At 38.2% G+C, this 25,631-nt stretch overlaps 1 protein-coding gene across 5 annotated transcripts in view; it reads right to left on the bottom strand.

The window, feature by feature from the left end:
* Window positions 1-1,790: 1,790 nt before the first annotated feature.
* Window positions 1,791-25,631, bottom strand: part of FIG4 (polyphosphoinositide phosphatase FIG4) — a 161,249-nt gene continuing 137,408 nt past the window's right edge. For 4 of the 5 annotated variants that reach the window (XM_081765046.1, XM_081765047.1, XM_081765048.1 and 1 more), the window contains exons 16-17: window positions 23,393-23,578; window positions 1,791-10,618 (exon numbers count right to left, since the gene is read on the bottom strand). In XM_081765046.1, the coding sequence (XP_081621172.1) occupies window positions 10,342-10,618; window positions 23,393-23,578 (463 nt within the window). In that variant the 3' untranslated portion in view covers window positions 1,791-10,341. The remainder of the gene's footprint in view (window positions 10,619-23,392; window positions 23,579-25,631) is intronic. The other variant, XM_081765049.1, reaches the window with a different exon arrangement.

The raw sequence follows: 25,631 nt of genomic DNA, 5'->3' as shown, positions 1-25,631 counted from the left end.
CTTCCTAGATGTTGTCTTACCACTACATTACTATACTCGTGCTTTTCAATCATCCCTGTGTAACTGCCTTGATACAAGTTAAAACCTTAGTTTGGTTTGATTAAAAGGCACACAACGCTGAGAATACAACGCAGAGTTGTATTAAATCACGCTATCACTTGTACATTAAAAGAATAATAATAATAATAATAAAACACTGGAAGAGAATCATTACGTATACACCATTTCGTAATTAGTATCAATAATCGAATAATAGAATCCTTCATAATTTACATGACACATATTAAGGACACTCGAGCTCTGTCATCCAGTATAAACCACCTTAATTCTACTCAGAATAAAAACTTATGATTAACCAAACAAAAGACTTAAAAACTATAAGTCATGAGACTTTCAAATTTGGTTTGATAGATAAGGAAAACATTACATCACAACAGCGCACAGCACCGTTGACACATGGTAAGTCAAAATCAGATAATCTGTGAGAGTGATATACGATCTTTAGGATATAAATATAAGAACTTGACGTTAATTATAAATTCAAGTGAAATAAGTTAAATGTCAAAACAAACAAACAAAAGTAGTACTCTTACAAACTTAAAAGTTAATCGAATATCATTTGTTTAAGTCGCTTTAGTCGCTCGAAGTCGCTTTATAAGTGAGGCTTTTCGCCGAGCTCAAGTTGTTGTTCTCCGGCGTTTGTGAAGTACACTTGGATTTTTTGTCACGGACGCTCCGTACTAGATCAGGTATGTAAGTATTTTTCTAAGTCCCCCCGAACATGGGACAAACACTTGAGACTTGTTAGGAATCAACATAGTTCTACTTGAAAAAAATGAGACCAAGTTTCCACTTCGAAAATTATCACTTCCCCTTTGGGCCAATGCAAGTTGCAAGTACGAATCATCAAACTTACTGTTTTCAATAAATCGTGGCTTAGCATAATAACCTTCTAGCACCCGTTTGGTAATGTAGGGGTTGTGCCCATATATGTTTTGTAGTAAGTTGTAATTTCAAGTAACCGAGTTGTAAAATTCTTTGTATTTTCATTTTTATTTTTTTTTATTCTTATAAATAAAAAGAAACGATGGAAATGGTCTCTTTAAGTTAGTCATGCTATCCCTCCCTATCTGGATTCAGTTCACAGTCTTCATGAGTTACCTGGGTTTCGATTTCCAGTACAAGCTCTACCTCTGAAATACGAGTCTCCCCCCATTGTTGAGACTTTTAGTGCACTTTCTCATCATCTTCGAGCCAGTAAAGCCGAAGACGTCCCGATACTGAGGCTTAAAGGGAGTTGGACTCAGTACCAACTTTGACATACTGGGTGGAGAGTAGAGGAGTGATCTCAAATACGATTTCACGAAAGACAGTGTATACAAATATAACGACAATCTCAGAAAACACATAACAATATATATATATATATATATCATTCAATATGTCTATGTATCAACTAATTATATGTAATTTCTATATGCACATTATTCTAGGTTACTAAATCTCTAACATAAAACAAAAACTCGATACGTACATGCGTCATGCATACACCCTTGTATAACGTATTGTGAGAATAACTACATAGAACAAAGAAAAAGTGATAATGCTTTAAAGTAGACGATGTGTTGTTATGCAATACTATATACTAAAACTACATGCTACATTCCGATATTCATGCTATATTCCATTTAGTTATTAGAACACATATACCTCATCCCGGACGAGCCTCCATTTGTGACGATGTGCAGACTCTTTTTAATTATGAGCTCCTCCGTAGCGTACGCGCCTTTGGCGTGGGAGACCCGGGTTCGATTCCCGGCGGGAGCTCATGTGGTTCGGATTCCACGTTAATCAATAGGCCCACGTCTCATATAGCCTCGCTGCTGAAAGGGACGCTAAATTAAAATCAACTCAACTCAATTCTTTTTAATTATTTAGCTCGTTTTATTTCACCATAAAGATGAGATCTGCTCGCGCTATAAGTTAGCGGGTGTCACGTTAGTATTATAATTAAATTACACCATGATTTTCATGGGAAAAGTGATTAACCTAGGGGAAATGACAACATAAATTTAAGATATTTAGTTTATTACGTAACACTGTGAAAGAATCGGAAAACTATAAAGTTCAATACGATCAAAAAATCATTTTAAATTTCTTCAACAGTTTCGAATTAAAACAATTTATGTAAAAAGTGGTGCGATTTTGGCTTCTTTCCCCTACTTGCTTCCCCTACTTTCAGCAAATGCAAAATAACGCACTTAAAGAATAAAATAAACAGTGATTCTTTCGACAAAGCATTTGTGAATACTTATATATAGAAGGCAAATCAACTAGCTGATGATTGTAGAAAGCTTGTATTAGACTTTACAAGGACTTATGATCAACAGATATTTGATATGTATGAAAAAAATGGAAACAATGTAACACAGAGTGGACGAATTAATTGAGAAAATGGTGATAATGCAACAATCAGAAAGTGTTTCATCAATCTCAAATTTATTGTAACTTCTTTTAAAGTGAGTGAAGTGCGATTATCAAAGTTGGAATTATCAATATTTGATGGATCCTTAAAAGATTGGCTGTCTTTCCGAGATCTTTTCGTGGCATCCGTGAACATAATATATTATCGAGTGCAGCGCAAAAGCTTCAATATTTGAAGGCATCTTTGCGTGGCGAAGCGGCAATAGTTGTACAATCATTGTCGGTGACTGATCAAAATTGCAAAGAGGCGTGGGAGGTAATCAATGCTCGGTACCAGAATAAACGCAAACTCGTAAATGGTACGATAAAACGACTGATTCGCCAACCATGTGCAGTAGCCGATTCACCAGCTTGTCTAAGATGGCTTGTGGATACAACCAATGAATGTGTACGAGTGCTGAAAGTGTTCGAAATTCCTTTGGAGCATTGGGATGCTATAGTAGTGTACTACATAATTGACACACTAGATAGTGTGTGTCGGACCAAACAAAAATTAAAAAAGAACAAAAACATATTAAAATAGGTTAGGTTAGGTTTGCTTCAGTTTAGTTATAATTCGGCATGCCGTCTGTTATTGACCAGCCACTAGGTTAGCCTAGGACTGAACAATCAAGCACTGATTCCGTCTGCTCCTACCAGCCAGTAAGTTAGCCGAGGAATTAACATTAAAAGAAAAAAAACTCATTCCATATGCTCTGCCAGCCGATAGATTAGCCTAAGAATGTGGACATAACTACACAGATTCCGTCTGCTTAGCAATTTTTACTGGCTTTCGTACAACTTTTAATCTTTCAGTCGTCCCTCACGCCTCTACATAATGCCACTCACATCTAAAAAAAAATACTCAAGCCCTTCTTGACTAAAACTGCTCTTCTCAGTTGCATTTCACTCACAATCCAACATAAATTCACTTATTTATCCTGTAAATCAGGGTGTCTACTGGCTTTCATTTTCAAATTTCCAGCATATTCAGTATATCAGCAAAATTCCTGTACCTAATACAATGATTTTTTTAAAGTTCTTTAGAAATAATCACACTCTTGATTATTTCAGGTTTGTAATTGTTTTACCATCAAAAAAATATTTTATTTTTAATAAATTTAGTTAACCTTAATTTTTTTTGAAATGCAATGATTTTTTAACATTTTTAAAGGGCCTCCCAAGTCCCTTCACAGCCCTCCACTCCACCCATTGCTTTAAATGTCTAGTTACAAAATGTATACAACTCTTGCTTTGGAAAAATTTACAATCTCAATGGATACAAAATTGTTTCTAAGACTATTAAAACAATTACAAAAAAGTATTGTTGAAAAAATGTGTTTCATGATTTTTCCAGTATGTGGATCAAAATTCCAGTATCTCCAGTACCAAAATTAAATTCCAGTATAATTCAAGTGTTTCCAGTATCAGTAGACACCCTGTAAATTTACTAAATTTGGTCCGGCGTAACTATAGTTAACCCTTAATTAAGTTTGATTAGTGCATATCAAACAATGAATACAATATTTTGTAAAGGATACTGATTTTTAATGAAACTACCCCTTGTAATTCAAGTGGAAGCCAGCGATTTAAAACTTTGCAATTTCACGCATACACGTTTTTGGCCTACACATGTGTAAGTAGTTTCATCTGGTACTGGTAGGATGTGGTTACTTAGAATTTAGAGATTCTAATATATTGATGGTATTCAGCGTTCATAAAAATATAATGGTATTCTTCTAATTGGTAACCTACCGAGTTGTATCTCTCCTAACTGGTGACCTACCGGGTCGTATCTATAACAATAACCTAACATAACCAGTTGAAAGAATATCGGTTAAGTTAGGTTATTGTAATAGATAGAGCTCGACAGGTCATCAGTTAGAATAATACCAATCTAATTCTACATAATTCACCTGTACTAAATAATTATTTAATTCTGATGCAGAGATTACAAAAGCACCCATTATGAATTACAAAAGCACCCATTATGATTAGGAATGATGGCTGATCAAAAAACACGTTTGTAAAAAAAATCACTCTTTGAAATTCTGAAAGACTGTAACGTAAAAATTGTTACTTTGACAAAATGAAAAAAACTGGTTTAAACCCCAGAAGTATTTTTCCGGCATAAACAATGCCTATTAGCACATGACATTTAGACCCTTGTGCTTTAAAAATACAAGAAACAATATTTTCAAACGAAAAATGCTTGTGCCATTTATACAATAAGTAATGTATGCAACTTTATACGCACGTAGCGCAGAAAATTTATAAGTAAATTTTATTTTTTATTTACAGTACCATGAAGCATATATCTGGGGTAGAAGTTTCTGAAACGGAACCTTCAGATTCCGTGAGTGTTCGTACTATAGCTTGTAATACTTTCGCAACACTTCAGTCGGGAATATCTCAGGCAGAAGGAGAAGTTTCTGTGAGGAAACATTCAGTGGATAGTGATCAGGAAGCATATGACTGTGAGATAATCGGAATTGGTTCATTTGAGATATTTGAATCAAAAACTATTGATAAAGAGTTAGAAAGGGGGAAAAAAAATGTAAATGAGATCTTTGATACATCAAACGAATATCCCGCTGATCCCTTTCTTTTCCATAATGTAGGTATGAAAACGAATGACTATCTTAGATCACAACTACTGAAACACGGACCCTGTCAACCGACTTCTACTTTCAATTTCCTGTCAACAAATGGACGCCGATTTTCTCCTACATTTTACACACGTGTTGCCTCAAACGGTTTGAAGTACAAGCGGTAGTGATTGTGCTATTCTGTGCGTAAGGTGATAAGAGTATTTTGCTTTGCCTGTTGGTGTTCGCAGATCGCAAAAGGCAGTTTTTTTTTAGCCAAATTTCGGTGAAAGTGAGCATGGTATGAATGACTGGAAACATCTGGGTCAGAATATCGCTAAGCACGAAAATGCCGATTTTCATTTTGATGCGTTTACTGTATGGAAACAGTGGCAAAAAGGAAGAACTGTTGATTACTTGCACGAAAAGAAAAGTTAATATCAAGCATCCCTGCTTAAACAAATATTTCGTAGCGTGGTGAAAGTTATTTTACACTTAGCCAGAAAAAATATGCCATTTCGAGTTATGGTGGAAACAATTGGATCACCGAGTGCAGGAAACTTCTTGGATACTATTGAGCTCCTCTCAGAAAATGATTCTCTTCTTAAGTCGCACATTATGACCTCCCAAAAGATTAGATATCTGAGTCCACTGATACAAAATGAACTTATAGAATTTTGTGCTAATGAAGTTACTTCCCAGCAAAAGATGATTCTTCAACAGGGAAAATAGTTTTCGATTTTGTGTGATACTACCGACATGACTAACGCTGATCAACTGTCAATTGTTTTAAGATGTGTGAAAGTGAGATAAAGAAATGATTTTGATTCCCCAGATGTAGAAATTCTTGAGTATTTTACGGGATTTGAAGAGGTAACAAATAGAAGCGCATCCGGTATAGAAAAGAAGATAGTAAACAGAATTAGAATTAGAAAAAAACTTTTTCTAGGGAACAAATATTAATACCCCCCTCCCAAGAAAAAAGTTACGGCGCTGGAGCTCAGCATGTAATTCTATACCTCACTTAAGGCGTAGTTCTCTACTGTATGTTTCCCTATGTAATTTGATTACAACTTCTTAAACGTAATTGCAGTAAAACCGAAATCTTATTGCTGTATATTAGGTTCCTGTTTATTTACTGTTTTTTAACTGCCAGCGACACATCAGCCACATGTTAAAGAATATGAAACTGGATTTAAAAAAAAAAATAAAGGATATAATATTTGACCTAAGTTAAAACTTTGATACCATTTATGTTGTTTAAAAAATGTAATTCTTGATAATCCTTGTTTATTATATTCTGAACTAAGACTAGTTCGTGAGCTCCTTCGTGGCTAAGTGCTTAGCGTATGCGCCTTTGCCGTGGGAGACCCGGGTTCGATTCCCCGCTGGAGGTCATGTGGTTTGGATTCCACGTTAATCAGTAGGCTCCATCTCATATAGCTTTGTTGCTGAAAGGGACGTTAAACTCAAAATCAACTCAACTCAATACTAGTACGTGTTATAGGGTCATTTACCAACCAACTGTTTACAAAACTCTTTACCTTCTGGAACGCAATTTTTAGGTGCAAAAGCCAATATGCAGAACAGATTTTTTTAAAAAAAATAACTGTACTAGTACTCGACACTTAGCATAAAAATCCGATAGAGTTATACTCTTCCGACATCATCATTTGTACACAACAAAACTGAACTCACATACCTTCAAGGGTAGTTTTACGCCTTTCTTGCTTGCTTTTTGCGTCTCTTTGTTTTTCTTCGTGAGTTCAAGCTAATCGTTACACAATAAGACAACGTATTCCTAATTGCCGGAATAACCTACCGAGAGTTGATACGCTGTTTTGCACCTGCTAAAACAGGAAGGGAGACAGAGAGAAAGGAAATACCTCAGAAAAAGTCATCGGTTTCCAAATTTTATTAAAGAAGCAAGTCGGAAGTACGTTACATCCTTCCTCGGATTCGATCCTCTGGCCGCTTGCTACACTGCGATAGAAGGAGTAGAAGAATAAAAATAGAAACTGAATAAAATAGATGTCAATAATAGGAAATAACATATGAAATGAGTAGCCAGGAGGTGAGGGTTTCCCTGTTTCTCTCAAGTAAGAGTACGAAAAGCAAAAAATTCACGTTTAAAAAATTTAATAGCATTTCCACTGCACAGCAGCAGTAAGACTGTACAAATCAAAAAAACGTGCTACCACTTTTTCCGTTACTTTTGCATATTGTGGCAAGGTGTAGTTCCGCCCTCCACTTTCCTGGCAGCTCTTCAACCCATCTCTTAAATAGTTCAGAAGTAAGCAGACGATGGATTCCGATTCAGACCTCAGTTGAAATGTGCAACATGAGCGTTTGTCCGAGTTCTTCCGATTTGAAAGCTATGTTCAACACGTAAAGAACTTCGTTTTCGTCAGGCATTGTAATGGCAAATAGAGCGGAGATATAAGACTTAATACAGAGGCTCACAAGACATCAGCCTTAGAATAGACTTCTAGTGGTCGTGTTAATCCGTGGCGCGGTATAATTGGACTTTAATTTTCATATATTCATTCGATTTCCTTAACCACGAACTTTGTAACAACATTTACAATTTACAAACACAATTCTGTTTTAGAAGCACTAGCGTTCAGCTTTGACCAGGATTTTACAAGAGGTTCAGTGGCTACAACAAAGGGTAACTGCACAATATTTAGTATTGACATTACTTTTCTTGTATTTCTCAACTTTTGTGTAACGCATCCCTTTCTCTTTGTAAAAAACATCTCTTATTGTAAATCAAGCGTTTAGTCATTTTCAGGATGAACTTATAATAATTTCTCTTGTTCCAACCGACTAGATTGAGTTAATAGTAGTCAAGTCTTTACTAAGGTGGAAACGCAGCAATACGAGTGTTTCGTTTTGGTACAGCTTCTCTTTAAGCAGCACTCGCTCCCGTAATTATACAACTTTTCTCGTTTAAGCAATTTCCATTCTAACTCAGAATAGCAACCTACGAGAGTGTAACACTTGAAGTTACAAAACGACCCGATTGGATTCGTAAGCTGAGATGGAAAACGGAACGTTAGAGTAAAGTTCGAGCCAAGCTCTTGGCGCTAAAACCCCATACAAAAGAGATTCATTTTTCCGAATCTTACTTTCAAGTTCTTACCGTTAGTAGCTGGATATCTAGTATATTTCTATTTACTAAGTATTCCAGTAAGATAAATACCTAAACAATACAAACAGATACCCAAAGGAAAGCTTACCAATTGAGATTATCCGTACTGAATAAAGTAATAAAACAATTCCTCTATCATAAGCATAAAACCTATGTGGCATCAACCTGAATATTCCTACCGGACACATGGATGAAGATCTCGAGGCCTATATCAAACTTAAAACATGTAAAGTAAAATATATTATAGCTAAATATTTTAAGTCATAATCTCGTTTGGTTTGATTCTTATCGAAATTACAAATCGCACTTTAATTCATTTTCCGTGAGAAAAAAAAAAATGTTTAATTTATGCTCGACGGCAAACTGCAAAGGCAAAGGAATCTTTATATTACGTAACTTTCTCTTATCATTTGGATGCAACTAATTAAATTCATTTTTGTTGTTGTTGTTGTTTGGTATTCCAAGCCATTATGGCATGGAAAGAATGTTGGAACTGTACTCTAATCACATCCGTATACGCAACAGTACATTCGTAAAGTTCTTCCATTAAGTATTTCTTAAGTCAATAAAATGAATATGTGTCTATACATATATTTAAGCACTGATAAAAAGATAAACTACCTGCTTTGCTTAATTTGAACTTTCGTTGCTGTAATATATGGCCTTTTTCCTTTTCCATTATGTTAAATTTGATACCCTAAAATTCTAGTAGCAAGATACCAAGAGGAGAATAAGTATATCAAGTATTTATGTACCTGCACGGCAATTCGGATTGCGTTTTCTTGTTTGGCATATTATTTGGAAAAAGTTTTTTTATTATTATTATATTTTTTTTTTTTTTTTTGTTTTATCTTGCAAACGATTGTAATTTGTAATTATATCAAATTTTAATCAATTTTAGGCCAGTTCGTATACAAAACGATTAGAACAAGAAATTAAATTGGAATCAGTACTATCAGTCTGGATAAATGCTGAGATCTACATTTTGCAATACAGCATGTGTATTGTGTGTTCATATTTAGTTTTTCATTTCAGAGCTTTCTGCCGAAGGTTTTCTATGTCTATTCAAAAATAACTGGACAGAGACAAAGAAGAAGAACGTTTTTCTTCAACAAAATCGGATAGCTTAAGTATACGATGACTTGAAATACATTTCTTTACTTTTTTAGTATATCTGTGTAATATTTTCATTTCATTGTGACTCTCGAATTCAATGCACCGTGTGAAAGACATGTGACCTCGGGTTATGCTCGGCATATTAGTTAGGACGCTCAAAAGATCTAACAGCGAAATGTCTCCTTAGGTAAAGCAAGAAATACATTTTTGATCAAAATTGGTACATATAGGCTACGTCGAGTTCAGTATTGGTACACATATTTCTTAAAATCTTTCATATCTTGTATTAGAAATGTTGTTCTTGGGCCTATCTTACAATTTTAATAAATTCCAGCAGTATAATTGCTAAATTATACGAAATTCAAATAACCCTTTCAAAATATACTTTGAAAAACAAAGAAAAATACGTTAAAGACTTTTCCGACAATCCAAGATAATAGATTATTGGCAAATAGTTCTTCTTTTAGCGTGGAAATTATAAATATGTGTGTGTGTGTGTGTGGATTTCCCTAACTTAAAAAAGAAACATATTCTAGAGTATGTATCTCATTACTTGTTCTACTACATTAGTAATAATGAAATAAAACTGACTTTAAACTCAAGGATGTTATAAAATAGAGTATCTGCTCATATGTCTCTTCATCCTATTAACTCAATGAAACCAAAAAAAAAAAAAAAAAAAAAAAAAAAAAAAAAAAAAACGAGTATCGACGCGTTTACTTGACTACTCTCGTTTCCGCCATGAATGTTGGCTCAAAACATTGTGATCTTTGGGCGGAGCGGCCAGAGTGGGGCTGGCGAAACTGTGACATATGGTTTTACGATTTTGTTGTATAGGCAAATCCTCTATTTTATAACATCCTTGTTTAAACCAGTAACAATGAGATAAAACTGACTTTACACCAGTAATAATGAATAAGTATTCTACACAACATTTATGGTAAGATTGATCTCCCATTATGATTCATCCTCAAATTCGCATCCTGACAAGAATAAATAAATTGAAGCCACCCAAATCACTCACACACTGAGATCCCAATCGTCCTGTATAAAGAAACGATTAGTGATGTATTTTTGATACTTCACGAGATCTGTAGGGCTTGGTTCGCAAGCGCCGAGCTTTCCTCGTTCCACGTACTGTCGATAGATTTCCTGAGACGCTTTATTTACTCTCGGAGGTGTCACTTTGTACGATGAATCCAATGAAAATGCACTCTGCTGAATAAGTTTCACAGGTTTCGTTGGTGCACCACTTGATGTAATTGTTTTTGTTGCGTTACGTCCAATTAAGACAAATCTGAAAGTATTGAAACAAATAAATACTAACTGAAATATGCAGTATGACACAAGATCCATCAAATTTAAAAGTAATTTACTCTATAGTGAAGTTATAAAATTTAACGAAATATATGTGACATCTTAAGTATACCAGGTTTATAAACGAGTTTATGAAAGAAATCCTATTTTGTCTTAACAACTACGTATCCGATCAATTTCAATGAAAACGCAGTCAAACTTTCCAAATTAAGTTCATGGTTATCCTTAAAATTATTCTAAGAGTGTATAATGAGCAGCGACGACTCAAGAGTTCTACAAGAGAGAAGTCACATCTAAATGGAAGTGAAACCGTCTTTGTACCCTTCTTTTACAAAATCAATCCCCGCCATCGAGGCCTCTGCTGATTTTTCTCTGAAGGCATTCTTGAAATTCTGATTGGAGATACAAATATTACAGAAAAAATCGGAAAATTTGACACTGCATAATCAACATTCAGTATGTATGCTACAGACATATTTAGCTAAATTTTAAATACTCTATTCAGTACAAAGAATTCAAGCTATAAAAGAAGTGGAAAATAATTAATGTTCCTAACACTACTCAAATTATTAAATAACTAAAAAAATCCGTCGCTCCTCATTCCTATAAAGAGTAAATATCTATAACTATTTTTTATTAATCATTATTTTTTTTGTATTAATTGAGAAGGCACGTGACTTTGTGACTATATTACGGAGCCGCCTCTGATAACGAGTCAATTGTTTCTATAAAAATCATTTGGTTATATACCCAAAAAAACTAAGCAATGATGAAAAGATAAGGATTCTTATTTTAAGTATATTTATAATATTTAATAACTTGTGAAATAGGGACACCATGATGTCTTCATGATGCATTGAAGTTCAACTATTCAATCGATTTTAGTCATTTGTAAAGTAAATGACAAGTCATTTTATCATTCATTTTCAGCACCAAGATTTGGACCTACTGTTTAACGTTGAATCTAAATCATAAGTACTCCTACCTGAAATGAAACCCTATCCCATGCGGGAGATATACTTGCTAACTTTATATCCACGAGAAAGCTCCAAAATTTCTCAAGTCTGGAGGGTATTGAATTTACTGAACCCACCGTAGTGTTCTTAAACCTACTCTACATGATTTGACCATGACTTCGCATGCTTGTTTTACAATACAATTTCAGAGGTAAATCAATTTAAAATTTAATTCAAGATTATTCCTTCGTTCTCTAAATGCTTGCAAAGAAAAGTTAACATACATCACACGTATTATTAAATTCTGAAATCCTAAAGTGCATTAACAAAGTATTTTATTATCCTCAAAAAAAAAAAAAAAAAAAAAAAAATTATATATGAACATCATAAAGGAAACACAATCCTTCGTCGGAAACCTACCGGGCAGCTATGTATTCCTTGAAACGATATGAGTCATTCTTTCTCCCCAACTAGCATATTTTTCCTCCTACGCCCAGCTTCATTGTGTGGACTGTAAAACACGCAAAACGAGCTGAGCTGAAGAGCAAAATTTGCCTGCCCACCCCTCTATTCTCCACTCCTTTCTCGCCAGCCTTCTCTTTCCGCCAGCTGGCCGCAAAGAGTTAAATAGAAAACGTTCTTTTCCTTCACGTTGAAAGTGTGATTACGCTTGTACAAAAGGACAGGTGTTTAAAGGGCTGTTCTCTGAGGCAGGCTAATGCAAGAAAGATTCAAGCTAGAACACAGCGTAGTCACGATGTTTGTGTTACCAACTTTGAACAAGGGTTGCAAACTTCATATTAAAATAACTTTAAAAAATTCGTTGCTCCTCATTCCTATAAAGAATATCTATAACTATTTTTTATTAATTATTACTTTTTGTATTAATTGGGTAGGCACGTGACTTTGTGACTCGCCTCTGAAACTAAGTCAAGTTGTATCTATTGAGGAAATAAAATGGAAACGTCGGCATCGCGCCACACGTATAGGAAGTACTCCTATACGGGAAGACGCAACGTAAACATTTTCGCAAAAATGACTCAAGTAAGAATTTCACCGACAAGGAAGTCTAGAATCCCAGAAGGAAGTAATTTTGTTGGGTCGAGAAGATAGGTCTGGGAGTCGGGATTTGGTGTATGGACGACATAGGAGATCAAACTAAGATCATAACTACAGTTAACATAAATAAGTACCATACATTACTTTTGTATTGTTACGATGACCTCCATGTTTAACCCATATACCATTGGATATATAAAGGTCAATCCAGTTCTAACTTGATTCCAATATGGTTGCGGAATGATGTCTGAACATTTTTGAAGTATATCTACAACAATTATTTTCTAATGTTAATTTACGAGTTACCGTATTTGGTCGTATTACAGATTTCAGTCAAAGTAAGCTCAGCCCCAAAATTTAGATACCTAGTTTCGCTATAGGCCAATTTAACTGAAATTTATAAATATGCTAAATGCTTTATTGGAATTCTACAATGGTTATAGGCCACCGTAAAAGATGGAATAACGTGTAGAAAAACTGATTATTGTATGAAAAGTTTTATTTTTATTGATTACTCTTTAATCATTGTACATAAAAACACGCCTTTTGGTACATAGTAACTTCATACTTAAGAGATCATGAATCTAATCACTTGCACAAATTCAATGTTGCACACACATAAAAGAAACTTTTTTTTTTATTTTAACAACTAAACACACAAACATTTATGTATAGTTCTTTCTACATCGCATACGATCATCAGATTCACGAATTTTGGTCATTCTACTAGGAATAAGTGGGGAAATTTAGCACTATTCTATATATCTTTCGAGTCGTTGGTTATAAAAGCACGAAACGGATATCGAGTTCGAGTTTTTGTCCTGTCGATTGTTGGCTTGAAGTTTCGGGCTAGTGCCCTTGCCTTCTATTTGTGATGTTGTCTCCTGTCTTGCTTGTGACGTATTTGTTGTTTAGAACCGCCACTGTCGCAGGTTCTATTCTTGTCGTCGTGGATTGTGGTTGCCTACGGTGGTCTAGGCATGCGGTAGAGTTGCTGGTGTGGCTGACGTGTTCCGATTTCCCTTAGATGGGGTTCATCTGAATTGCGGATGAGGTGCCAGAAGTTTGTTAATCTTTGTCGGCGAAGGTCTTGAAGCAGTTAGAGGTCCAGGTCTTCGTGGAACTGAAGCGTACTAGTGTCCCGTGGATGGCCTGAGATTGCTTTGAGAGATTTGTTTTGTACGATCTGGAGATGCTTGAGATGCAAAGGTGCTGCATGTTGCCATTCTTCATGAGCGTACATGAGTATGGGTTGGAGACTCATGTTGTATGTTTGTATTCTTGTCTCGAGTGACAGTTGATTGCTGAGGAAGATTGGAAGGACGGCTCTTAATCTTGCTGTGCCTTTCTTGGCGGTGTTGTTGATGTGCTCTTCGAGTGTGAGCTTCCTGTCCAGGAGCACACCCAGATATTTGGCGTGGGGTTGGAGTGGGAGGATTGTTCCTTGGAGGGTTATGGTGATAGGCCTCTGCTTGGTGTTCTTCGTAAAGTCCACCAGCGTTGTTTTGGGTGGATTTACTTTGATTCTCCACTTGCGGGTCCAGTCCTGGAGAAGGTCAATGTGCCTCTGCAGATGGAGCTGAGCGTATCTGTAATTTGTGTTCTGTGCGAAGATTGCCGTGTCATCTGCGAATGTGGCGACCATGGTGTCCATTGTGGTCGGCAGGTCGTACGTGTAGACACTATACAATGTTGGTGACAAGCAGGAGCCCTGGGACACTCCTGCTTCGATGGTTCTTGGTTCCGCTAGATGACCGGCGTGGTGGACACAGAATGTTCTGTTCTTCAGGAAATTCTGCAGTAGTTTGGTTATGTAGAGAGGAAAGCCCGTCACATGCAATTTGTGGAGGAGTCCATGGTGCCATACTTTGTCGAAGGCCTTTTCAATGTCCAAGAACAGTCCGATCGTGTGGCCTCCGACGTTGTATAGATAAGTGATCTTGTCCATTACTCGCACTAGTTGAAGGGCAGTGCTGTGGCCAGGACGAAATCCAAACTGGTGTGGTGGGAGGATCTTCTGTTCAGTGATGTGATCGTTCATCCTGCGTTGTATCAGCCTCTCCACAATTTTGCTCATATGTGAGAGCAAGCTGATAGGTCTGTAGTTTTTGGCTTCCGTCCTGGCTGTTCCTGGTTTGGCGATGAGGATGAGACGGGCTTCCTTCCACGCTGAAGGGAAGTGTCCTGTTTCAAACATGGCGTTGGCAATTCTGCAGAGGAGCACAATGACCTTCCGGGGTGCGTGCTTCAGGGCTGCCGGCGTGATCTTGTCTGGTCCTGCTGCTCTATGTGTGGAGATTCGCTGGATGGTCTTGCGGATTTCTCTTGGGGTGGTTAGTGCTGTGCGTGGTAAGGGAGCCTCTTGTTGGAGAGTTTGTAGAGTCTGTTGTACTTCTTCCTGGGTGTCTGCGTCCGGAGGGTCGGGATGATCCTGGAACACAGCACTGAGGTGTTCTGCAAACTGTGTGGCTTGTTCTTCGGGTGTGAAGAGCAAGCCATTTGGTCCTCTGATGGGTTGTGTGAGGGGTGTGGTTGTGGGTTTTGTGAAAGCTTTGACCAGACGCCAGAAGTCACGGGAAGGAGTGTCCAGGGATTGTAGTTTGTCGTTCCACTGTTATAGTCGTTGTCTTTGTAACCTCTTCTTCACTCGCTTGCTGAGGGAGTTTCACAGCGTTTTCCAGAGAGGGTGGCGAGTTCTTTGCCATTGTCGACAAGCCCATTGCTTGAGGTGGACGAGTGCCTCTGTCCTCAGGTCCTTGGACTCGTGTTGATGCTAAGTGAAGTGGTTGGTTGTGGCCATCCTGTAGGCGGATTGTATGGATGCGGTGAGGGATGTTACAGCTGCGTCAATTGCGACTGGGTCATTTACTGGCGCCCGCGGGTCCACCATCGCGGCGAGGTGTTGCGTGTACATGTCCCCAGTCTGTTTGTGGAATCTTGGGGATTCTTCTGGTGGGAATATGGAGTCTGAGTGCGACTGTGAATACTATGGGGATATGGTCAGAATGCAGATCGGCGATAACATCTGGGCCGTCAACAATGGCGATGTTCTTTGATAGGGTCATATCCAGGACGTCCGGTAGACCACCGTTTTTGGGGTAGTGCGTCGGTTCGGTGGGAGCGTCCGGGATGAAGTTCCTGCTTGTAAGTGCCTGGTGTAGTAGACGTCCATTGTGGTTCGCCACCCTTCCGTTCCACGCTGGGTGTTTACAGTTGAGGTCCCCGGCGATGAGGATGAGGTATCCCAACTGTTGCAGGGTGTCTAGGTCTGGGGGGTGTAGATTGTGGGCATGGGGGCGGTAGGCCGCTATTATATGCAGAGGTCCATCTGGGGAGTGGATGGTCACTCCGGTTGCTTCAAGGGAGGTTAGTGCAGGGAGTGGGAGCTGGTCGTGGGCTATTTGATTTTTGATCAGTATCGCCATTCCTCCCATTCTTTCTAGGTGGCGGTCAGTGCGGTATAGTGTGTAATTCCTTATGCTGAAGTGGACTTTCGGTTTCAGATGTGTCTCATTGACCAAGGCCACATCAATGTTTTCTCGGGTGAGAAAGTCCGTGAGTTCTGTTTTCTGGGCTAGTATTCCGTCGGCGTTCCAGCTCACCACTCTGATGTTGCGGACCACTGCATGATTAGTCCGTACCATCATCAAGAATGTCGGCGGCGACTTCCAGGGCTGTCGTGAACTTTAATAGTGGGTCTTTGGCTGTCATGATTTTCTGGAGTCCCGCCTTTAGCTTGGCGAAGAAGATACGGACGTTGAGGCCTTTCAGGAGATCAAGGAGGTCCTTGAGGGTCGTGGCTAAGGACATTTCTTCTGTCTCTTCTTCCTCCTGGGTATCACTGGTTTTCCGGGCGGACTTGTTCTTCTGACCTGGAGTGAGTTTGCCTTTGGTGGATTGGTTGCTGCGTTTTGAGGTGGTGGGCTTGGGCTCTGAGGTGGCGTTTGCTGGTGGGGTGATGGTGGTGCTGGCGTCGGCTTCTCCCTCTGTTGCTGGACGGGGTGGGTCATTGCGGGGTTTGGGTGGTTGGGTATGCTTCTGGTTCGTTCCCTTCTTTTCTTCCGTGTCAGATGGTGGGGAGATCTTCTTTTGGGTTCTTTTGGCCTTCTCCTGCTTTAGGTAGCTGCATCCCTTGTAGTTCGCAGGATGCGGGCCGTTGCAGTTTGCGCACGTCGCTGCTGTTTCTTTGCTCTTCTTGGCGCAAACTTTGCTTTCATGTGGTCCCCCGCACTTGACGCAGCGGGCGGTGGCACATGTTTGCTGAGAGTGGCCGACCCTCTTGCAGCGGAAACATTGGAGGAGGTCTGATCCTCTGTAGAGTTCTACTTCGACCCGATAATTGAGGACATATCGGACGTCGCAGATGGATGAGGTCTGAGGTGTTTTTGGAAGTTGGACCAAGAAGAGGGGGGAAAGGGGACGGATTGTCGGGCCTTCCTTTCATCGGGTGGACTGTGTCAATCTCAAACCCTTGCTCCTGCAGGTCTTGCTTGATGTTGGGATCTGCATCAATTGGTAGTTTTCTCAACACTACCTTGAGGGGGCGTGTAGTGTTCAGGATTTCGGTGGAGTACGCACGTCCTGTTTGATTTAGATAGGCTTCGATTTTTGCAAAGTCTGCTACTGTGGCACAATGCATCTTCACAAAGTCGGCGGTCTTGAAATATTTGGGGAGCACTGAACAGGTGGCTGTTAGTGTTTTGGTGAACGTTCCTTGTTCACCACGTCGTAATGTAGAGTGGGGGTATTTTCCGTGCGGAGGTTGGGGAGGGAGGGTGGGTGGGGACCTGCTTCTGACGTCATCTCCATGTCTTCCGTTCCTGCTTGTTCCTCCTCTGATGTCAGGTCCTGATTGGCTCTGAGGGGGTTGAATCGGTTCAATGTGGGGAACAGTATTGGTAGCAGTGAAGGTTCCTTTGGCTTGGCCGGGTTCTTGGGGAGTTGAAATCCAGGGGGGGTTTCATCTTCGGGTGTTTTCACTGCCTGTTCATCAATGTTGGGCTCTTGGCTTCTGGTTGGGTTGGCATCTAGAAATGGCGGGGCGGGCCAAATCGACGTTCCGGGGGGGTTTGAGGGAGAAGCCGCTGGTGGTGGGGTTTTCTGGTCGTCTGGTCTTGCTTGGGGGTTGGTGGTTGTCGTGGCTTGAACTTGGCATGGGTTGGGATCTTTGCCTAGCTCGGTGAATTGCACCTCCATGTATTTCTTCGTCACTTCCTTTCCGCGGGGAGGGGGATGCCTCTTCCGCAGGTGGGAGGACTGAAGTGACATTTTGGAGGGGCGACGCTTGGTCCCTGTGGAAAATACCTTTAGCGACGGTATGGTGGCTATTTTGATTTCTTGCTGTGACACTACACTGCGGAATGACACTGACACTAGTGGGGATTGCCTAGTTTGTTCGTTACTGGTAAGAGGGCTGAAACACTTCAGTAGCTAGTCTGACTTTGGTATTAACCAATTGCACTTTTGTTACACTGCACTCGGGCGGTGGCACTATTAAAATTCACAAGCACCTAGTTTGAATTGTCACTGGGTTACCGGTAAGGGGGCTAGAACCCTCCAGTGGTGTTTTTGTCTTCTATTCAGGTGTGCTCTTGTTGGATCTACAAAGTACCCACTAAATAGGTGACACTGTTTAAGTTGGGATTACTTTATTTTTCGTCTCTGGGTATTGGTAAGGGGGCTAGAACCCTCCAGTTGTCTTTTGATTTGCTGCTGCCCTCTTGTTTGTTTCACTTCACTAGGAAATATCACTTACAATGGACGTATTAGCTTATTTCACACTGAGAAACTGGTAAGGGGGCTGAAACCCTCCAGTGGACTATGTTCTGTTTCACTTAGTGTTTATGTGCCAATGTTCTATTTACAATATATACAGGAGGTATGATTTATTCGTGGGAGGACACTAATTTTACTTGTTAGTGCGTTCTGACGCGCTCACGCCTGCTCCGAGGGGCAGACTGAGCCTTCTTGAAATGAAATGAAATGAAATGAAAGGCTGCTTGATTCTCCTTTTACGTGAAGCTCAGGAGGCGTGGTCAGCTGGGCCAATGGTGGACGAGCTCCGCGAGGCGATACAGCCAATCACGGAAGGGTGTTTTCTATCGGGTCCGCGTTCTACCACGACTACTTTCTGGGCGACAGTCTTAGAAACGGCGGGTGGAGTGCTTTGTTTCAGTAAGCATGCGGCATGCACACACTACTCTACAAAAACAGAAAAAAGCACTCCACAACACTTCCACTGCACATAAAACTATCAAATTTGCACAGATTGTCCACGGTATTATCGCGAATAATGTTCAAGTGTTTATTTAGGGATAAAGTTTATTTCTCCACTAAAAATCACAGGATAGTTGGGATCGGTAAACTCACTGGCTGTTTGTTTACACTAACATCCGGGAACTCCACGAAACGGATATATTTCAGTCTTTTAAAAAAAAAATACACGCAATACTTCACTTACGCGAATTTATAAATCCAACTCGAAGAGAGGAGGAATAGGGAAATTTAACTAATATTATATCGTGTCTTCTGAACTATAATTCAAATCACGAAATTTGATTATTTTTTTTAATCCTATTCATAAATAACAAACATCTAACTCGTCACGCCCATTTCTAGTGATAAACAGTCATACTGAATAGATGTCGCTACTTGCACTATCGTTTCCTACCTGACGCTATTATATATCGCTAGTGCGATATACAGGGTGTTAATGAACTATATCGACAAACTGTAAGAGCTGATTCCTCACATCAAAATAAGAAAAAAAAAGTTCATAATGACCTATGGCGAAAAGTGCATAGTTTCAGAGCTAGGGCTGTCTAAAATCGCGAAAAACATAATTTCAATAGATCCTATTTCGAATTCCAGAACCTGTGAATGGTGGTTCTTATCAGCATAAAGGAAGCCACGCATACACAATCCAAAAGTGCATATTTCATCAAATGTCAATAGGTGTAGAGGGTATTCCCTACAGGGTGTAATTCTCAGATATGCTCTCAATAGAGTTTTCAGATATACCCTGATTTCAAGGAGTGTCCAAAGTAGCAAAGTAGACAGGAGGTAAGCCTTGACAACAATGAACATCCAATGTTTCGGAGGGAAGGCAGAAGTGCTAGGAACCAGCAGCTCCATGCTTTTTGTGTTCGGAATAACGAGTGATGATATATATTTCGCCACGGTATATTTCGTGTTTTCTTCACTTATAAGCGTGAAAGAAAACATCGCAGCATGCATTTTCCCGAGTACAAGAGACCGTGCTGCTGACGATCCTTAACACTTCCGACATCGTACCAAAGGATTCCGTGTTCACTGCTATCAAGGCTTATCGTTTGCCTACTTTGGACCAATCATGAAGTCAGTGCATACCTCAAAATTCGGTTGACGGCATGTCTGGGAATTACATCCTGCAGGGAATACTCTGTACACCTATTGAACATTGGTGAAATATGCATTTTTGGATTGCGTTTGCGTGACTTCCTTTACGCTGGTAAGGACCACCATCCAGAGTCTCTCAAATTCGAAATAGGGCCTCTTAAAATTTGGTTTTCTCGCGATCTTGGATAGCCCTAGCTCTGAAACTATGCACTTTTCTCCATACGTCCATATGAACTTTTTCTCTTATTTTTATGTGAGGAATCACCTCTTACAGTTTGTCGGTATAGTTCATTAATACCTTGTATATATATATATATTAGCGTGATAAAACTAAAAACTACTGTACTACTGTGACGATTTTCTTTAGTCCTATAACTGTATTCTTCCAATTTATGAATGAACATAAATTGTGTTTTGCTGTTTAGGACAAGAGTCGTAACGATATTACCATATTTAGAGTTGATCGTTAATATTTGTGTGACTGCATCCTGATTGGTGACCAAATTCAAATAAAAGGTATGGGACACAGTATTAAATGTTCTCTCCCGAATTCCTTAGAAAAGTCACGTTATGACAGTTATAAATAAAACATTTTCTTGTGAGATATGAACAAAATTATAATATAACAGGATGGTTTAAATAATGGGATATGGTTTAATTAATGGGATTAGTAGGATTTAGAATTTGAATTAATTAAGGGAGCCAAATGTTTGAAAGATAAGTATCTTAGCTTGTTCTTAATTGAATTAGATGTTGGATAAAATTAAAAGTAAAAAGCAAACGAAAAACGACATAGCTTTTCTATAGAACTTCTGGTATTTGCATAGTTTAGAAGTCTCAAAATAGTGGAAATAATTATAATAAAGGTTCCTCAATATAAATGAAGAACAAATTTTATTAGCAGTAGGAAAAACTTACTTGTCCAATACATCACACATATAACCTCGCTGCTGAACGGGACGTTAAACTCAAAATCAGCTCAGCTCACGTGGCATTTAGGGAGTTATCAGAAGAGGTGCGATCAACGGAAGATGTCTAGTTTGAGTATAAAGGGAGCCGATTGAGGAGTTATTGGCCGTGTTCACTATTTATGGGCATTCTTCGAATGGATTACAAAAATTTCAAAAGTACGCCATTCTCTTCCACTAATTTCGTAAATTCCAATCTAAGCAAGTGAATTTAACAGTAATTATATGTATATTCTCAGCTGTTTCCAAGGAATCATGAGGTCAAAAATATTATCAGTTTTTTTATAAGAACAACTTTTACCCACAGAAGTTGTATGACTGTCCAATAATGTAGCAAATGATATACCTTAGCACTTAAAATTTTCGGACCAGCCCCAATTACCCATTTTAGGAAGCCCTGTGGTGCTAGCAAAACGCCCATTCAATACATTCTCTGACAATTTGACTTTTCGTCTCCAGTCATTTGTTATTTATAAGCACTGGATGTTTTATCTGAAACACACTGTATATATACTCGAACATGACTTCTATAACTCTTCCTGTTCCCAATATCTTCTAAAATGACGACCTGATATAAGTCAATTCTCAAGAACTCACTTGTTGTTATGTCTAGAGGATTTACATGTTTTAAACATGAATTTGCCGATTAAGGTCCGAAATATATAGTTAAAGAAACTCTGGTAGAAATAGACCACACATTAGAATATTCAATTTCGTCCGGTAGGTGTCTACCTCTAGAGGATGTTTGCTGCCATCTAAGGCAAAATGTTTAACTTCTACTACCTTTGTTTCAATAGTAGACAATGGGATATGAATAACTATCGTTAAAGTCACCGTTTAATATATTATGGAATTGACACCATTAACGACCTAAATCGAGATAATTGCTTCAACTGTCTATTGCAAAAAACAGAATTTGCAATTTCGTTTTGGTTCAACTTATCAGATGAAGTAATGGAAAAAAGTCTTCGTTAGCCGTTAAGATATTAACAGATTGACTTCATTAACGAGCTAAGCCGAGATAATTGCCCTAACTATGTATTGCAGCAAACAGAATTCAAAAATTCGTTTTCGTTTAAGAGTTATCGTGTGAACTAACGAATGAACGTATGTCACTTACCCGTTAAAATGTTAACGGATTGACTCCATTAACGAGTCACTTACCCGTTAAACTGTTAACGGATTGACTCCACCATAAAACGAACTCGGCCGAGAAAATCACACTAGCAAGTTAACAGAATTATAAAATTCGTTTTCGTCCCAAGAGTTATTGGGTGAACTAACGGACGGACGTAAGTATCCATTATCCGTTAAAGATGTTGAAGAATCAACTTGATTAACGAAGATGGCCAAGATAATCGTTCTAGTTGTCTATTGCGAAAAACAAATTTTGAAATTTGCTTCCATTCATGAGTTATTGTGTGGACGAACGGACGGGCGTACTAACATTATAATATTATAGATCGCACTTGCGTGATCCTAATAATGAAAGTGTGTACAGGTAGCATCATGAAGTGTAACTTCTCAGCATTTGATGATCCAATCATTGTGCAAATATTTGTTCTAAGTGTACAAATTAAATAACTGAATGGCTCCGCCGAACAAGGTTGCAAGTGACAACAATCCAAGTTTACAGAAATCAGAAAAAAAAAAAAACTATATGTTGATTATGTGAAGGCTTTAAATTTACTTTTTCAATTTCAAACTATGCCTTTATATCAAATGATGTTACATAAAATTGGAACTTCTATTACAGTACCGTTGTTCTGTTAAAATCTCAATGTGACAGAAATTGTCGCTTGCAATGTTGTTCGGTGAAGCTATTGAATTGTTGAGAGAAAATGTCACACTGAAACATATAGATACATAATTAGAACAAATTCTTACTAATTACAGTTAATTTTTAATATTTTATAATACGACAGAATCTATCTTGGCTACTACTTAGCTCCTTATTTTTTCCATTGGAAGATGTTCAAAGCATATTTAATGCAATAACGCTCATTGGTTATTTTCAAATCGCTATTCTGCTTGAACCGATCGCATAAATATATCAAAAATAGCTATCATTTTATCCGAATAATAAAATAATGTAACAAAAAATATTTATATTATAAGAGAGGATTTATTACAATTTTGAGAAATTTTTATTCGTTATACTAGGAGTACGAACTTCTTTAAAATGAAATATTTTAACACACATTAAGTAGGAAAAATGGAAGATGTCTAAAAATAATTTCGCAATTCTGATCATTTCGTAGCACACGCGTTCATTACAGCGACTTTTTACTGTACTAGATTACTGTTCAGATTAATGCATTATTTCATAAATTACTGACAAAACATTCGGTATGAATTGTACTATACGTGTGTTACTATACTAGAAATACCTACCTCCTATACATAAGTATATCCGGCCTCTTTGGACATTCAACTTCCATACCATACACCTCCCGCATGGACGGGAAAAGAGATTCGAATGTTACTGTGCCACTGGAACTTTCTTTGGATGGCGTTAGTTGAGAATCAGTATTATAGCTACTCTCTTCTTCATCGGAATCCTCGCTTTCTAGACTGGAGCTGCCAAAATACAAAGATAAATATTCATTTATTTATTTATAGCACAATAAGTATGTAATATAGCGTAAAATCATTCGAAACTGGCAGTATAACAGAAAAAGCAATGTATGGTCTACTTGTTTCCATTTTCGTTATCATAGTTGTTATGTTTGCAAGTTTTTTTTTTTTTTTTTTTTTTTTTTTTTTCTTTCTGCGGGCCATACTGCTCACCTGCCTACTGTTTCCTTCTCTTTAAACACTTACTCACCTTTTGGTCTAACCATGTTTTCCATTTCATTTAACACGGACAAAGATGAAGAGGATAATATACAGTACATATGATTTTAGCTGATCATTATACACGTGAATGGGTTGATAACAACTACAGGATTCACTGCCAGACCTTTGTTTTTATACCTAATTGCACTTGCAGAATCCTTAAACAGGGTGTCTACTAAAATTCAAAAATGAAATTTCGTGACTCTTTTTGTGACCTTTTCTTTACAAAACCATAAAATTTTGTAACATTCTCAAGAGGAAATTTGGATGTAAATTAGGCCGGATTTTCATGCATGCGATACAAGCGTACTTTGCTAGCGATTTGGTAGCATCTACAACCGACCACAAATTTTTTGTGCTGAATTTTGATGTTTTATAGAACAAAATTTTCTAGTCTGTACTTATATTTGTACAGATTAGAAAAAAAAAATCGTGACCCAAAAGCTAAATTTCGTGACTTTTTCTTGACTTTCATAACCGTTTTCTGACTTCGTGACTTTTTCGTGAATTTCGTGACCGATATACACCCTGTTAAATTATAATTCAAACTCCAACACGCGAAAGAAAATCCCAACCCGAATGCAGAATTCAAGTCTACCTTAAGTTTGGCTTCAAAATTTCCCATTATTCTGATCTCACTTATGAAAAAAAAAAAATGAAATGAAATATCTCAGTTTAACGTCCCACGATTATACCCTTTAGGCTAAGGAAAACGATTATTAAGGCAAGTGAATGATGATGAAAGAATTGATGGAATAAGATAGGATAGGATTTAGATTTCTGGGCTTTCAGCATCTAAGGCCATTTAGCCCTTCACGTTTGAGGGATGACGTCCCTCGGCGAGCACACAATCCGGGGAAAGGGAAGGAAGAAAGGATGGGGGAAGGAAGGAAGCGGCCTGCGACCTATAATTTAGGTACCACCCCGGCATTTGCCTGGTGTGAATGAGGAAAACCCAGGAAAACCTCATTCAGGATGGCTGGCCTGAAAAAGCGTTTTACACTTTTTCGACCGAGTGCCCCCACCGGGAATCGATTGATGGAATAAGAATGTGGGAGGAAAAAGATAGACACGATGTTGTCCACCATAAACTTACTTGGTCGGGACTCCAACCAAAACCCCTTATGCACATGAAACAAGAAAGAAATAAAAGGAGAAAAAAGAATGGCCGAAACAAAGCTAGTTTAAAAGTTTAGGATATTAGACATAACGGTAGGATTAGGAACGAAAGTTTCATAATAAGCTAAACATAACTTACTACTCCTGAGCTTTCTTTCTTTCTTTTTTTAAAGATCAAATTATATTTGCAAACAGTAAGTGCATAAAAGAAACTAACACATTTTTCCCGTGAAAAATATTATTTCGACCACTCTATTTTCTGTGATTCTCAGGGCTATTGCCAAGAAAGAAACATTAACCCCTTGTAAACCAGTTACATCCATGTGGATGTCATGAAAACTTATCCCTTATTATGAGCCTTATTAATCTAGGAGATGATCAAAAAAAATTTAGTGGATGGAAGGCAAGACTTAGTTCTACTATTTCTCCTTAGGTGGCAGCACCTTACTGACAAAAAAAGATGTTTTGTCTCAGTAGATGGCAGGCCTAAGGGAGCCTTCAACTACAACACACATGTGTTTGTTTTGACGATAAACAATTAGCAACTTCGAGATCGGAAAGAGAAAGAAAACTTTGTCTTTGATCTCTGGTCAGTGTTGCCAACCTGAAGCAGCATAAAATCCCTTCAGAACATCAAAATTTCCCTTTGTCAGTCCAAATGTTCCTTTTATCAGTA

Source organism: Thermobia domestica, chromosome 7 (assembly GCF_964235325.1).
Source record: "Thermobia domestica chromosome 7, izTheDome1.hap1.1, whole genome shotgun sequence".
Taxonomy (NCBI): Eukaryota; Metazoa; Arthropoda; class Insecta; order Zygentoma; family Lepismatidae; genus Thermobia; species Thermobia domestica.
Note: the sequence above shows the minus strand (reverse complement) of the source record. Positions and strands in the feature narration are given on the sequence as shown.